The 16,176-nt window shown below is 48.3% G+C and overlaps 1 protein-coding gene across 1 annotated transcript; it reads right to left on the bottom strand.

The window, feature by feature from the left end:
- Positions 1-293: 293 nt before the first annotated feature.
- Positions 294-15,663, bottom strand: LOC119245496 (protein unc-45 homolog B-like; the record flags this gene model as incomplete). Its single annotated transcript, XM_037511571.2, is given in 12 exon segments — positions 294-1,054; positions 3,853-4,008; positions 6,177-6,294; positions 7,393-7,508; positions 7,863-7,976; positions 8,934-9,000; positions 9,861-10,037; positions 12,410-12,549; positions 13,480-13,621; positions 13,861-13,873; positions 13,876-13,954; positions 15,323-15,663. Coding segments are annotated over 12 exon segments (1,724 nt in total), but the record flags the coding sequence as incomplete, so codon positions are not given.
- Positions 15,664-16,176: the final 513 nt, after the last annotated feature.

Raw genomic sequence — 16,176 nt, 5'->3', positions numbered from 1 at the left:
CCAAATAGAGAGAGCCTGCCAGAAAATATGGCCAATGCAGAGGAAATCAAAACCAGTATATGGGGAAGGGGCATGAGAGCAATAAGGACACCCACAGGAAAATAATATTGGTGACATTTGAACCCTGGCTCCAGCAATGTCAGACCTTCCCCTGAGAGCCAAGATGTAAACTAATGAATTCTGGGGGGTTTAAATTACTTTGAGTTGATCTGATATACATTATGTCCGTCTTGCTTTGAAGACTTTTTCCATTCAGATTGCAAAATCATATCACCCATTGAACATAAATTGTATTTCCATCACAGATATGTTACTAGGCATGGGGTTGGGATAGCTGACACATGCAGTTCTGGGCAGCCTTGTTCAAACAGTGTGGGAAAGAGGGTATAAAAACCAGCACATCCAGGTACAACATCAACAACCTTTATATTCACACACCTGTTAGGTTCTACCTTACCACTCAATTCATTTTCCAAAATACAGAACTTCAGCCCATCATCCTGGCCTTTGGAATGAGTACAGAAAAAATTATCCAACCTTACTTCAAAATCACAGATGAAAATTATTCTAGTGATTTCTGGAATAGGATAGATATAGGGAGACAGGGAATAAGAGGGTCAATGACACATGCAAACTTTCCTAGGGCAAAGGGATTTGCAGCTCAGGGAGCAATCAAGTCTTTCACGTGAGACATCATGATCACTGCTATGATCCTTAACTGAACTGACACCCCCGGAGCCTGCAGCTCAGGACTCTGCACAGCACAGGATCAGCCCCAGCATCCTGTGGGCCCCTAAGACACAGGTTTAATGAAGCCATAATCCATGCACTTGATGAGACATTCCCGGGCTGTCTGAACCACTGCTGCTCTCTTCTCATCCGGCTCCTGTTTGCCCACCACAGTCAGGATCTCCAGCAGCTCACTCTCCACCAGCTTCTTGGCCAGCTCAGCATCAGCCACCAGCAGGTTGTAGGCAATGACTAGGCCTCGGTGTTGGACTGACAGCTGGTCATGCAAGCAAAGCCTCTGTAGGATCTCTAGCCACTGAGTTGTCTGGAGGTTGGGGTGGGAGAGAAGGAAGGATGAGAGGAATCAGTGGAGAGACAGAGAGAAGAGTTTTTGGACAAGATGAGCAGAAGGCCCAGATTCTGTTCTCTAAAGAGTCAAATACAGACCTGGTTATTTGCATATGGAACTTGACACGTGCCTCCAAGACCCTTGGGACTAGCCTATCTCCTTACCTGGACCAAGGCAGGAATCAGAGAACTAGAGGGAATTTGCAATAATCCAATCCATTTAATTGGGATTAAAGTGGACAGACTGAGGTCAAGAGGGGAAGTGAATTAGCCATGGTCATACATCTGGAAATAGTAAAAGCCAAATATCCACCACTCCATTTATGTTTTAAGTGTCTTGAGGAGCAAAGGTACAGGCCCACCGCATGCCTGAGTGTAATGGTTATCAAGAGTATTCAGAAAGGAGGATTCTAATTCTGGGCACAATGGCAATGCCTGCTCCTGCCCACCCAAGTATCCTCTGAGACATGAGTTCCAGCCCTGACTTCAACTGGAATCAAAACTGGTGTCAGGAGTATGTCTTCTCCATCCATCCTCCATCTCTCCCCACCACTGCCAGATGTGAAGCAGTCCAACTACTATGCATGGGAGTACAGGACTCTAGACCACTGCAATCATTCCAGAGACAGATGGAGCCGAGACTAGTACCAAGAGACTAGGCTCTTACATCATCCAACAGACACATATGGGCAGCTGAGCAGAATGGTTATCAACGTGGGCTTTGGAGTCAGAGAGAGCAGGCAGTGTTCAGGTCTCTATGTGCTCACCCATGACCTTAGCTGAGTTACAATATTTAATCTCTCCAAGCCTCAGGTGTCTCATCTGTCCTGCTCTGCCTACCTCTTAACATTGTGGTAGTTTAAGGAGATGATTCATGGAAAGAGCTTCACATGGAGGCTTGAGCTAGTAAGAGTTCAACAAATGAATAGGGATGATGATGATTTCAGACACTTATGTCCCCTTTGCTTCCTCATACCTGTACCCTCACCCTCCATTTGTCACCAGGGAGCCCCTTTTTACATGCACTGTTCTCAAATTGGAGAGATAGACACAGAGGAGGAGAAAAGGAGAATTATTGGCTTCTGAGCTTCTAAGTGGACTTCTGTAAACTGCACTGAGTGTCCTACCACAAGGAAAGAAAATGAAAGTTCTGCTAGTTGGGCCTCCCTGGTGGCGCAAGGGGTTAAGCACCGCACTATGAAGCAATCCACAGCCTCTGCAGCACGAGTTAGATCCCTGGGCGGCCAGGGATCAACCCACATGGCGCAGCAGACCTCTCCTGTCTCACCCACTGCTCCCCTTAGCAGTGTATTTCAGTCAGTCTGCCTGTTCTGCTCCCCACTCTGTCTCTGGTGAATCCTCTCACCACCCCCCCAACACCTCTGGCCTGTACCCCAGCTCTTGTATGCATAAATAAGGAAATCTTAAAAAAAATAAAAAAGAAAGTTCCACTATCTGTGGTAGCATTCAGGGCAAGATTGAATGCTGGTGGGTAACTTACGATAATGGGTCCAGTGCCCATCATTTCCTGGGAAGACCGGGGACTAAGGGAAGAGGTGATAGATCCTATTGAATTAGGATCCCAGGGCTGGAGGGACAGGTGCCTGGCTTCCCAGGGTGTATTTCTATGTGAGACTATAGAGAGGTCCAGTATCCAACATGTTAGGTTGAGCAGCTTCACAGAGTCCCCCGGATGCCAGTGCGAAGATGCGAATGCAGTGGAGACTTCTGAGCCCCTAGAGGGTTAGCTTTCCTGAAGGTTCTAAACCCTTCCCAACTAATGGCTGTGTGGCCTTGAGCTAGTTATTTTTCTGCTTTCAATTTCCTCATCTGTAAAGTAGGGATAACAATAATCACACCACCAGACAGGGTTAGGAGGATGAAATGACTTAATAGATGTGAACCTGCAGAACAATGCAGGGACACAGTAAGTCCCACCCCCAGTCTACTCAATCAGAATGTCTGGGGGTAAGTTTCAATGAGCCATGCAGGTGATTCCTGCACAACTTTCAGTTCTGAGAAGCTTAAGGGAAAGACTGAAGCCCAACAACTACGTAGAGTGAGCTATACCCAGTAGAGACCCCCACCCCATGCCCACCCCATCTCCATTCCAGGACAACATAAGCCCTGTGCAACTTAGAAAACACACACATGCAAACACACTCCTTAAACCAACTGTCTAAAAGAGCCTGCCTTTGAAGCAGATTTGAGCACATTTGAAATTGAGATGTGTACATTTTTTACCTTCTGTGAAGATGATACCATGGACTAATTTTGGTTTGATGAAATGAGGAAAGTGTCATGTTGCAGCCCCATGTCCATGATTGTGTAAATATCACTGCCATTACATCTACTGCAGTGGCCACAGTCCCACCAAAGGAGCTGGCCATCATGCCCAATTAAGAAAATCTATGGTCTCATGGCCAAACCACAAGCTCTTGTTGGCACCAACCATGTCCATGCTGCTTTGGCGGATCTCAGGGACTTCACAGCAGCAGTCAGTGTTATTATTTTTCTTAAGTGATCAGTAATAAGCAAAGGCAATGGAGGAAACGATAGTTGCCAGGGACTTGAGCTGGCACACCTGGGGAGTCCAAAGAATTGATGTAAGAGGCTGAAGGGTATAGATTCTCTTGTCTTTAAGCGGTAGCAACAGATACCCAGGGGCTTGCAGGGGATACCATGAGACTGGCCTCTGCCCAGAGGGCCAGCCAATGTGGCCTGGGGATTCTCTGAGCCCACCCAGCCCCATGGTCCCCCAGGACCCACTCTTACCACTTGGGTCATCTTGATGCACAGTTTCTTGTGTGCTTCTGTCAGGATAGCCAGGGCCCCGGCCGCTGCATTCTGCACCTTGTCATCATCCTCCCCACAGAGCAGCACCACCAACTTCAGTCGGTCATTCCCATCAGCCAGAAACCTCTCCTGTACCTGTGGGAGGCAGCACAAGCCTCAGCCCAGAGAGGAAACTGTGTGTCTGAAGCCGTGTTCTCTGATCCAGGATCCCGCGGAATATTCCCTTGAGCAGTTCACCCATGCCACCTCTCCCAGGAAGTATTCCCTGATTGGATGGATGAATGGATAAAGGGGCTACAAGCTCCTCCTACTAAAAACATTAAAGAGATTAGGGGGTTCCCCATACAACAGGCTCCACCTCTGTTTGCATTCAGTTCTCCACAGCAGGGAAAAGAGGCAAAGAGGCAGGCACAGACTCCTGGATGGTAAAAGATGCCTGAAAAGAATGCTTTACTTCCTTTTGGGGAGTCCTGGAATGTTTCTCCTATAACAGATGGAATTTCAGCATCTGCCACAGAATGACTTTGCAGCCCCTGCAAGCACAAGGAATGGGGCAGGAGCAAAGACATCTGGGTAGTGTGTTGGTATTAAAAAACTGCTGTAGTCTCCACCAGGTGAGGGATGAGGCCTCCCCAGGATGCGGAAGCCAGGAGAGTTGTCCAGGGCCCAGGGTACTGACATATCTCAGCACACTGATCCCTGTGTTCTACAGTAAAATCTGGTCTCTAAGTTTAAGGGTGATTTATTGGGTCAAGTTTCCTAGATGCAAAGTTCCAAGAGGGGTCAAAGGTTGCAAATGCCCATGGTATGACCCTCCATCTCATCTCCCTAAAGCTGGAGCAGAGGTCCTGAGAGGTGGTCAGTGCAGTCCCCTTCTCCTGGGGGCACAGTGGTAACTGGGAAGCAGCTGCCTAGAAGGACTACATCCCCCCACTTCTTGCACCTTGAACTAGTTCTCATCAATGGAAGGTGAGGGTGAGTGACTGTCACTTCCAGGCCACCGTGGGGTACCATGGGTGCGTTCCCATAGCCTCTCTTCTGGTCACCATCTCACCAAAGGAGACCACTCTCAGGGTGGATCAACCAAAGAAGCCTGGATCCCCAAATCACCACTTGGAAGAGAGCCATGTGGTCCAAATGTAGGCGAGAAGTGAACTTCTATCCTGCTGGGGCTGCTCTATATTTTGATTCTGGTTATTGCAGCAGCTGGTACTCCTGAGGGGGATGGGGAGAAGGCTGCACCCCCTCCCATTGTCTCTGTCCTCCCCTTTCCTTAGACATACTCTCTCTGTCTCCCACATGGCTGGTAGACCCCCAGCCCAGGCTCAGGCTAGTCTCCTGGAGAGCCTGGGTAGCATTGTTTCTTTTGATTTAACAGGCTTTCATGGGTTGGGTTTTCCCCCTATAACAGAGAAGATCCAGGACTCTAGTCAAGTGCTGAGAGGGAACAGAGTGGTCTCACAATTGGCCTGTCATGTCATGAAGGGCATCAATTTATACCCTCTGGTCATCCCTGATGAGGCTATGCCTACAGCCATAGCAGGATACTAGAGGGACAGAAAGGAGACTTTCAGCATCATATGACTAATTTATCCCTTTACTGGATCATGAGTTCACTGAGATGTTCTGAATTCATTTTATGTTTATAAACATAAAATGGGCTTCCCCGGTGGCACAGCGGTTGAGCGCTGGGTTGTGAAGCTGCCCACAGTCTCTGTAGCGCTGGTTCGATCCCCAGCCGCCGGGCGAGGGTCCCCCGCTTCTGACTGTACCCAGTGCTTGTATAAATAAATAAATAAATCTTTTAAAATAAATAAATAAATAAATCCCGGGATTATTCTGTGAAGTTAGAAGGCATTGCAGTTTCTATGGAAACCGGGATAGTTCATTAAATGTTAACACTGAGTGTTCTAAAATTGTGTATAACTATTTTTGAATTTCTTCAGTTCTTTATGTGGAACTCCAACAAATGCAAGTGGTCTACTGGCCTCTCTTTACTTCTGTGGGTCCCTGGTCTCATATCCTGCATTACTATGAGATGATATAGAACTAAATGATTTAGAGAAGCATTTAGTGGTATCTTCTACCTCATCCAGCCCAGGCTTTGGGGTCAAAGCCCCAATCAGGCATAAATAATGTTATTTTGTGTGTTTCCCTGTCACCTCTAAGGGCCCCTACAAGGAGGGGGCTATCGTCCAGGAAAGAGTGGATTCCTGGCTTCTCTGACGAATGCTACCTTACTATCATTGTAACAGCCCAAAGTCTCACCCCAGGCCTGACCAGTCCCCACCTGAGCCCCTCACCTCCTTGTTCACCACCATGTTGCACATGCACTCAGTGGCCGCCTGTCGTAGCTGGTCATGGTTCTCAAACATGTAGTTCTCAATGTCTGGCAAGGCCTTCTCCTTAAAGATCTTCCGCCTGGAGTGGGAAAGATGGAGGAAGAGAGGCCACTGAGTCCCCCACAGTGCATATTTGGGGTTTGGGGGTCACCCCAGGGGCCATTTTCCATCCTGGTGGCATCCCTTCCGCAACCCCACTCAGCAAGGCATGGATGGCATAGGTCCAGCCCCCAACTCCAGCGGGAGTGCCAATGGGCATGAACTAAATGACAGAGCATAGAGAGAATCCTGGCCATAGTGATGGGTTCCAGAAAGAATATCTGACAACTGGAGATTCTTAGGTTTAATTGTTAGGGAATTAAGTTCTCTCTGTGTCTCCTGATGACTGTGAGGCCAAGAAGGTGCGAGGTCTGGAGCTTCCCTGTGACCATGAGAGGGGAAGGCATCCGCAGAGTAGGATGACACAGACAGGAGAGGAGGGAAGAACAAGGCCCTGGGACAGCTCTTGCCCTGGCCTAAAGCCACACTTGAATCTGGATGCCCAGGACTTTTCATTTACATAGGCCAACAAGTTCCCTTTACACTCCCACCAGCTGTGGTTAACTTCTCTGCACTTACAAACAAAAGACTCTCAATCCAATACACTCCACCCCACTGCTTCCAAGAAGGAGTACACTTCAGCTCTTTTACTATTTCAGAAAGAAGTGTCCTTACAATCTCCAGTGGCTTTATATACTTGCTATGTGGTTTTTCCCAAAAATCCCTCCTACTGTCATTCTTTGAATGCCTTTTTAAAAAAGATTCATTTATTTATGCATACAAGAGCTGGGATACAGGCCAGAGGGGTGGGGCGTGGGTGAGAGGATTCACCAGAGACAGTGGAGAACAGAACAGGTAGACTGACTGAAATACACTGCTGAGGGGAGAGGCAAGTCAGGAGAGGTCAGCTGCGCCATGTGGGTAGCTCCCTGGCCAGGGATCGAACTCACACTGCAGCAGCTGCAGATAGCTTCATAGGTTGCATCTTAACCCCTTGTGCCACCAGGGAGGCCCTTCTTTGAATGCCTTTGGGCCTGTCCTCAGAGAAGACCACTTTTCACACATGATGTGTATGAAATTTCATCCAACACTTTATGGGACACCTCTCCTACCCCTGTGCCCTCCACGTCTCACTCACCGGAGTTTGTCACTCCGTGCAGACAAGTTGGTGAGGCCTAGGAGAGCCTCGTAGTTTTGCAGCCCATCCCTCTGTGTGTCCAGGAGTTTCACGAGGGGCCGCACCACCTCATACACCTGTGGGAGGGACAAGACGTGGGTCCAGTGGGGTCCACACTTCCCAGTTCCTAACATTTAAGGTGCCTGGCTTTACAATTTCCAAAACACTGGCCCACCCACTCTTTAAACCAGTCTTCACAATGCTCCTGAGGGGCAGGATTGCTTCCTCTAGTTTGGGGTGAAAATGACTGAGATTCTGAGCAAACACTGTCAGTCAGGCCAGGTCTGGGATCCAGGTGCTTCCAATCCATGGCCTCTCTGGGACAGACAGCACCATGCTGCCTCCAGGCTGGGGGCACGGCAATGAGGGAAATGCCCTCAGGAGCAGAGGAGATGCCTCCCATTGCTCCATCCCACCCAGCAGACACCCACCCGTTCCCCAGGGAAGGCGATGTCAGGATTGGAGACAGCGGCGATCTTCGCGAGGGCATGGGCTGCCTTCACCTTGCCCACGTCTGTGCCCTCCAAAGCCAGGGGAATCAGGGCCTGCAAGAAAGGGCAAGGTCATGCCTCAGTCACAGACCATCCACCGGCTTCTCTCCCCATGTTCCCTTTCCAGGTGTTTGTCTGTCTGTCCATCAGAGGTTCAGGAAGACTATGTGAGCATCACATAGCTATATCAGCTCTTGAGCATCATAGAAAACAATTTCATTCTTAATCATGGATTTGGTCCCCCTGGTTCCCAGCGCACATGGAGGTCTACCTCCCCATCCCCTCCCCATCCACACATTTGCTCTGCTTTGGGAAAAATAGATTGATACCCTAATTTTTTTAGTTTCTGCCCAAGTTAACCCTAATCAAAATAGCAGTCATTTAATGACATTTAAAGAGTGCCTTTAATCAGCGGTTGAGCGCTGCAAGCTGACTAGCCTCTGCATTCATGCTGCTAAACCAATTCATCAGTGTATGTCTGCCTGCTCTGTCTCTCTGGTGAATCTGCGCTTCTGACTGCAAAAAACCAATTTAAATAGACATGCCTCTAAACAGTGCCTTGTATGAGCCAATGCTTTCATCCGTGTGACATTCTGCAAAGTCAGTTGTGATTCTGCCTCTGGCCAAGCCCCATTTTACAGAAGAGGAAACTATAGCTCAGAGAGGTCAAGTAATTTGCCCATGGTTACACAGCTAAAGAGGGGGAAGAGCAAGTACTCAACGGCTAGTCTACAGCAACATTCACAGTCTGTATTTGCACCAACATCAAATGAGGCATCATTTGATGCCTGACATCATAAAATGAGGCAGAAATTGGTTTGGACCTGTGAACACAGACAGCACAGATGCTTGAATGACCATAACCCAGGTGGCTAGGACATGGCACAGGGTAGTGTTCTTGGGTTGGACAGAGGGGGTACATGCACATGTGTGCACCCTCCACAGACACATGCGTGTGCTCCTCCCCCAGGGGGCATCTTCTAGGATGGCAAGACCTTATCCCACCATTACCTTGCCACCACCTTGAGCCACAATGGTGCCTCGGTCTCTCGGGTTGTCACACAGTGCCAGGAATACCCTGCAGGGCAAGATAAAGAACTCTGAATGCGCCAGCACACCCTCCCCAGAACAAGCACAACAGTCATCAGACCCCTGATAAGTGCGACCAGTGTGTGCGCCCCAGAATTAGCCACCTTGGGAGGATACTGCCATAGCATGGCAGCTGGGGATGAAGAGGCCAAGTGAGTTTTATTTAGGGAGACAACAAATGGCTCCTCACTGCCTACCATCTAAGAGAAACTCTTAAACATGAGGCACCCCAGGACCTCCATGATCTGCCCATTGCCTCTTCTCTGGTCTCATCTAGCATCACTTTTCTGTGCATTCTACACTCCAGAAATATTATGGGACAAGCCCCCATTTGCTATTCTCCCTCCATCCTCAGTGTCTTTGCAAATGCTGTTCCCTCTGCCAGGAGCCCTTCCCTCCCCTGCATTTGGGTGGCTCCTTTACTTCCTTCAGGGCTTTGGTAAGTTGTCCAGGAAGCCTTCCTGGATGCCTACTCACCCACCTTCCTGGCTGGTTAGGTCCCACTGCTTGTGCTCTCACCAACCCTCTGTATTTTCCCCATCATAGGACCCATAGGGCTGCATTGTAACTCTGAATCTGCTGCCCCCATTAGGCTGCAAAGAACCTGTACCTTTCATTTGTGGAACAGCAGGTCCTGTACAGGACCTGGGAACCAGTGAACCAATACAGACAATGACCTCTTCCCCCCCCCATACAAACTTCCACCTGAGATGACCTGCCCACTACATCACTTTTCAATATTGATCCCCATCAGCCTCCTCTCCAGGCTGGCTCCCCAACAGCTCATTCCCTCATTTACTCCACCACCCTTTCTATCCCTCACCCCAGCCCTGCCCACTGCCACTGCACCTGGCCAGCAGCTCTTTGGTCTGGTTGGTGAGGATGGCACTGTCCGCCTTCACCATGCAGGCCAGCACAGAGATGACGCCGGTCTTCAGGAGTCGCTTCACCCGCATGTCTATAAAGTCCTTCTTGTCCTGGGAGATGAAAGGTGGCAATGGCGAAGGGAGCGGACACCCATCTGCACTGGAACTCAAGATGGTGCATTTCTGAATTCTTGTGGTGGACTGAATAGTGTCCCAAATGTGTCCACATCCCAACCCCTGGATCATGTCACCTCGCATGTGCAAAAGAGACTTTGCAGTTATGATTAAGTTAAGGGTTTTCAGACAGGAGATAATCCTGGATTATCCTTGTGAGTCCTCTATAAAGCAAGAGGGTCAGACTTAGTAGTGGAAGCAACAACAACACCAAGAAGTTAGAGATATTCCAGGGCACAAGCCAAGGAACGTGGCCTTTGGAATCTGAAAAGGATGAGGAGATACTGTCCCTTCACAACCTCCAGCAGGAAGTAGCCCTGTTGATACCTTGACTTTGGCCCAGGGAGACTGATTTTAGAGTTTGGATCTCCAGAACTGGAAGGTAATACATGTGTGTAGTTTTAGGCCATTGAGTGTGTGACAATTTGTTACAGCAGCAACAGGAAACTACTCCTCCGGCCCAGGGGGTGTAGGTGCCTCCTCTGTTAGACTACCTACAACTTCCTTCTTGCCCTCCCCACTCCTAATCAGAGCCACAGCAGCTGATATGGTAAGAGAATTAATCTCAAAGATCACAGAGGAGTGAAAGAAAAAGATGAACCAAAACATCAAATGACCCATATATTACATTTCTTGCAAAAGGCTGGCTTTTCACTAGTGCACGCTTGCCAAGGGAGAATAGGCAGATGTAGGCAGGAATTAGAAGGGGCAGGAGCAGCTAAAGCCAACAGAACAATGAATTTGGTTTTTGCTGGAAACCCAAAGTTAGCCCCAGGGTTGACAGATATTCCTTGGAGTGACTGGGAACAGGCTGACTGTCAAATGCAAACTCTACAAGCTACATTTGGACTTTATAGCAGTAGTAGGTTATACAGCCTTGCCAGCAGGAAATAGGCAGCTTTTACAAATGATGCCACAAAAGGTAAACCATTATACTGTATATCTATAGTGGATACAAAGTTATATGTCAATTGTCTAAATAATAAATAAATATTTAGAGACTGACAAAGCAAGATGGAAAACACATAAAGCATTTCCCCAAAATTGAGCACAAAATGTTAACTATATCTTGATTAAAACTATGAAAAGAGGGCCTCCCTGGTGGCAAAGGGGTTAAAGACAGCACTACGAAGCTATAGCCATCCACTGAAGCACAAGTTCAATCCCCAGCCAGGGAGAAACCCACATGGCTCAGCAGAACTCTTCTGCCTCGCCCACTGCTCCCCTCAGCAGTGTATTTCAGTACATCTGCCTGTTCTGCTCCCCACTTTCTCTGGTGAATCCTCTCAGCCCACACACCTCTGGCCTGTACCCCATTTCTTGTATGCATAAATAATCTTAAAAAAAAAAAACTATGAAAAGAGGGCCTCCTTGGTGGCACAAGGGGTTAAGTCACAGCACTATGAAGCTATCGGCAGCCACTGCGGCATGAGTTCAATCCCCAGCCAGGGAGCTGACCCACATGTCACAGTAGACCTCTCTTGTCTTGTCTCACCAGCTACTCCCCTCAGCAGTGTATTTCAGTAGATCCACCTGTTCTGCTCCCTACTCTGTCTCTGGTGAATCCTCTCACCCCCCATACTTCTGGCCTACACCAGTTCTTGTATATGTAAATAAATAAATCTTTTTTAAAAATAGCAAAATGTTTATCATGGTCATGAGGAAATGATATAATTGCAATAGACTTTTTTTCCTCTACTGTCCAGCTTCTTGCTTACTTTGCAAGATGATAATATTGCTTTGATCATTTGGAAAAACTGACTGCCTTAGTGAATGGAAGTATGATCATATATTCACATGCAAATCCAGACAAAAGTGTACACTTGCTGCAGGGAATCACTGGGGAGGGCCCCAGAGGGATTTGTTTCATCTGGGGTAATGCTCACCCACGTCCCTCCTCTCATTATTCCACTTAGGACCCATATCCCAGAATCCAGATATCCCAGGAAAAAAAAGTGAATATTAAAATTACACATGTTGATTCTCAAGGACTTGCTTCTGAAACTTATATAATGCAATTGTTAGAATGCAAGTTTACTTCAAAAAAAATGAAGTGTTTTCAAGTGTTGGAAACATAAAATACAACTGTCTGGCACCCATGAAATCAACATTAATTGCAGAACATTCACTTGTTTTCTCAGACAACAAATTGTTCTATTTTCTATCCCAAAATAGAGAATTAAAACTAAGAAAATACCTGAGCACCTCCTGCTGGAGGTGCTCGTATCTGTAGTTCATACCTTAGCTAAGCCTCCTAATCACACACATTCTACATCCAGCCAGCCTTAATTTTTCCATTCTGCCCCTCTGGCGGGCTGGTGGTACAGGCCCCCCACCCCTGGCAGGCCCTGTCCCCACCTTGGGTGCTCCTCGGGCACGTGCTGCTTGGAGAACTTGGCAAGCTGCACCAGCTCGGGGATGACCTCCTTGACATCATAACTGTTGGTGCAGTTCACCAGGGTAGTGGCCACTGAGTACAGGATGGTCTTGTCAGCGGTCTGGGAGTACAGGGTAGAAAGGAGAGGTACCGAAAAGTGAGGAAAGGTGGAAATATTAGGACAAATCTCTGCTTCTAAAATAGTCCCATACATGGTAGGAAGTTGGTTTGGAGGAATGTGGCTGGTGGGACTCAGCTTGGAGGAGGACTTGGGCCCAGACAAAAAGGAACTGGCTCTGTTCACAAAGGTGGCAGCCCGGAGAGTAGGAATGGGGGTCCTCTTGGTGTCCCCCTTGCTTTGAGCCTCTTTCAAAAGTTCAGTCCAGGCCTCCCTGGTGGCACAGTGGGTTGAGCACAGCACTGCGAAGCTGTCCACAGCCTCTGCAGCGCGGGTTTGATTCCCAGCTGGCCAGGGAGATACCCACATGGCGCAGCAGACCTCTCCTGTCTCGCCCGCTGCTCCCCTCAGCAGTGTTTTCGGTTCATCTGCCTGTTCTGCTTCCCACTCTGTCTCTAGTGAATTCTCTTACTCCCCGTACCTCTGGACTGTACCCCAGTTCTTGTATGCATAAATAAATAAATCTTTAAAAAAATAAGTCCAGTCCAATTCACTTTCCCATCAGACTGGAGTGACCTGGGGTTGGGTCTGGCCTGGTGGAAACTCCTTCCTATAGTTCCTCCCTTTAGTGGTGGGGAAGAGCAGGAGGTTGAACAGGGGGCTGGCACAGCAGAGGAGGAAAGTCTGAGAGGAGGTCAGTTCGGGAGGGGTCCAGAAGAGGGAGGTAGTGCCTCTGGGTCCCTCAAGACCTCATTTCCTGAGGATCCCAGGAAAAATATCATCCTCCAGGTCCTCTCTGTGCCCAGAAGTTATAAGGAGCTAAGGGGAGTTCGGGAACCAGCACAAGGACACACAGGGCCAATTTCCCAGGCTCGGTGGAAGGCCAAATTCCAGTGGCCCTTTCTGCAGAGCAGAGGCGAGGCCCACACTTGCCTTAGCCAGCTCAAACATGGCCTGCAGGGCAGGGATGTCCTGAACAAAGTCGTCCTTCACGTCAGCATCCAGCGTGAGGTAGGCTAAGCCCTCCACTGCCCATCGCCGGGTACGGGTGTCAATAGACGCGTTGCACAGCCACCTGGACATGGGGAAGGAGAGGCGCGGGGGCCGCATCAGGCTCAGGTCAAGAGAGTGAAGCCAAGGGTTGCAATTGTATGAGGAACATAAAAATAAAATTGATTATTTAAAAAAAAAAAAAAAGAGTGAAGCCATTCCAGGGTAGGGGAGGTAGCAGGAGAGAAACCTTCCACCACCTTGCAGCCTTGAGGGTGCAGCCCAGAGGAGATGGAAGGCCTGCTGGGATATAGGACCTCTTACTTGCGACACTGTTGGCCAGCTTCTCTGTTGACCCTTCAGCAAACTGCCTGAGGCCGTAGTCTGTGCCACCCGCAGAGCCCAGCTTACAGAGTCCCTGTGGAAAGAGATGGGCACACTTGCAGGATCAGCCACAAGGCATGGCTCAAACAGGTCCTGGTGAGTGGAACACTTTGTTCCTTTTTCTTTTCCTGGAAAATCCTCTATGCATGCTACAAAACTCAGCTCAGGTGTCACCTCTTCCAAGATGCCTTCCCTGAGGCTTCCAGGTTAGGGTAGATGCCTACAGGGCAGGAGATTTGTGCCCTGCTCTTTCCCCCACCCTTCTGAACCCACAAATGTTTTTGCCTGCCATTCTGAAAAATCAGCACAAGATAACATTAATTATATCTGCAACTGCAAAAAAAAACAAAAAACAAAAAAAAAACTTGTTATAGCAAAAAATTGGTGGAGAAATCACAGCTTGTGGGTAACAAATTTGGATGTGCAGAATTTTACCCAAGAAAAACTGGACCCTTGTTAGGAAAAAAATATCTTTCATAAGAGAAAACTCACAATGACAGAAGGTAAAATTAGTTTCTAAAAGTTTGATATGAATAAAAAGCAGATCAGTGTCTCAGATCTTCACTGTAGCTACTTATAAGGAAAAGATCAATGAAAAATAATTCCTGTAAAATGAAAATGGGGAAAAAATGAGACAGATTTGACAGAGTCATACACAAATTGATTAACAAACTGGGGCTTCCCTAGTGGCTCAAGGGGTTAAGACGCAACCTATGAAGCTATCTGCAGCCACAGCAGCACGAGTTCGATCCCCGGTGAGGGAGATACCCACATCCTGTCTCACCCACTGCTCCCCTCAGCAGTGTTTTCAGTCAATCCACCTGTTCTGTTCCCCACTCTTGTCTCTGGTGAATCCTCTCACCTCCCACAACTATGGCTTGTACCCCAGTTGTTGTATGTATAAATAAATCTTTAAAAAAAAAAAAAAGAAACTGACTTTTTGAAGTTTTTTTTTTTTTTTAAAGATTTATTTATTTATTTATGCAAGCACTGGGTATAGTCAGAGGCGCGGGAGGGTGAGAGAATTCACCAGAGCCAGAGCGGGGAGCAGAGCAGGCAGAAGGACAGAAGTACACTGCTGAGGGAGCAGCGGGCAGCTTCGCAACCCAACGCTCAACTGCTGCGCCACTGGGGAGGCCCCGACTTTTTGAAGTTTTATCTGAAAACACTTGTTGGACAAAAATTTAATCAGTGTTAATGTCATTCAAGGTGAACGCCATTAGGACTAAACAGTAAGTCCATCATCCTGACTACGTTCTTGCAGCTCCCTGCTTATCACCCTCTCTGCAGGGTCTGTGGAAGGTTCTGGATGCCCCCAAGAGTGTGGTGTCCCCCTCCTTGCAGACTGTCCATCCTGGTGTCCCCAATCCCTGGCACCATTTCTAAGCCCCGGCCTACTCACCACCAGTGTGCGGATCTTGATCTTCTCATTTTTGGTGGTCTTGTAAATCTCTTTGAGCAGTGACACGCCATTGGTGATGATGAAGGTGGCACGGCTGAGCTTGGTGGAGGCGTGGATGAGGGCTTCCACGGCCACCAGCTGGTCTGCCTCCCGGTCGGAGCCACAGAGCGCTACCATCATCTCCATCACACCCTTCAGCCCCAGCAGCTGGTTGCCCAAGTCAAAGGGGCCCTGCAGGATCCCTGACACCGTCTGTATGGCAATCACATTCTTGTCCATGTCCTGGGGGTCAAACTTGCCTCTGAAACAGAGGGTAAGCATGATCGAGAGAATCAACCAGGCTGAAAGGGGGAAGAGTAAAAAGTGTGAGAATTGGGGGCCCCCTGGTGGCTCAAGGGGTTAAGAAATAGCCTATGAAACTATCCGCAGCCACTGCAGCATGAGTTTGAGTCCAGCCAGGAAGCAACCCACATGGTGCAGCAGACCTCTCCTGACTCTTCCACTGCTCCCCTCAGCAGTGTATTTCAGTCAGTCTGCCTGTTTCTGTCCCTGGTGAATCCTCTCACCCCTGCACCTCTGGCCTGTACCCTAGTTCTTGTAGGCATAAATAAATTTTTTTTTAAAAAGTGTGAGAATTGGAAGCAGACAGATTAGAATTTGTATCCTGGATGCATAGCCCATGTGCTGTGTCATCTTGGGCAATTCACTGAACCTTGGCTTCTTGATCTGAAAACCGAGAAACATATGACGACTTCTCAGAGTCACAGCGAGGATAAAGGATACATGATATAACAGATGTGCTGGGGTGATGTTCCCCAAGAAGCACAATCTGAGATAGGGTTGACAAGCAAGAA

This window comes from Talpa occidentalis, unplaced genomic scaffold, assembly GCF_014898055.3.
Source record: "Talpa occidentalis isolate TD23 unplaced genomic scaffold, MPIMG_talOcc4v2.1 talOcc4.1442, whole genome shotgun sequence".
In the NCBI taxonomy this organism is placed as follows: domain Eukaryota; kingdom Metazoa; phylum Chordata; class Mammalia; order Eulipotyphla; family Talpidae; genus Talpa; species Talpa occidentalis.
The sequence above is the reverse complement of the archived record's forward strand: the minus strand, read 5'-3'. Positions and strand labels throughout refer to the sequence as shown.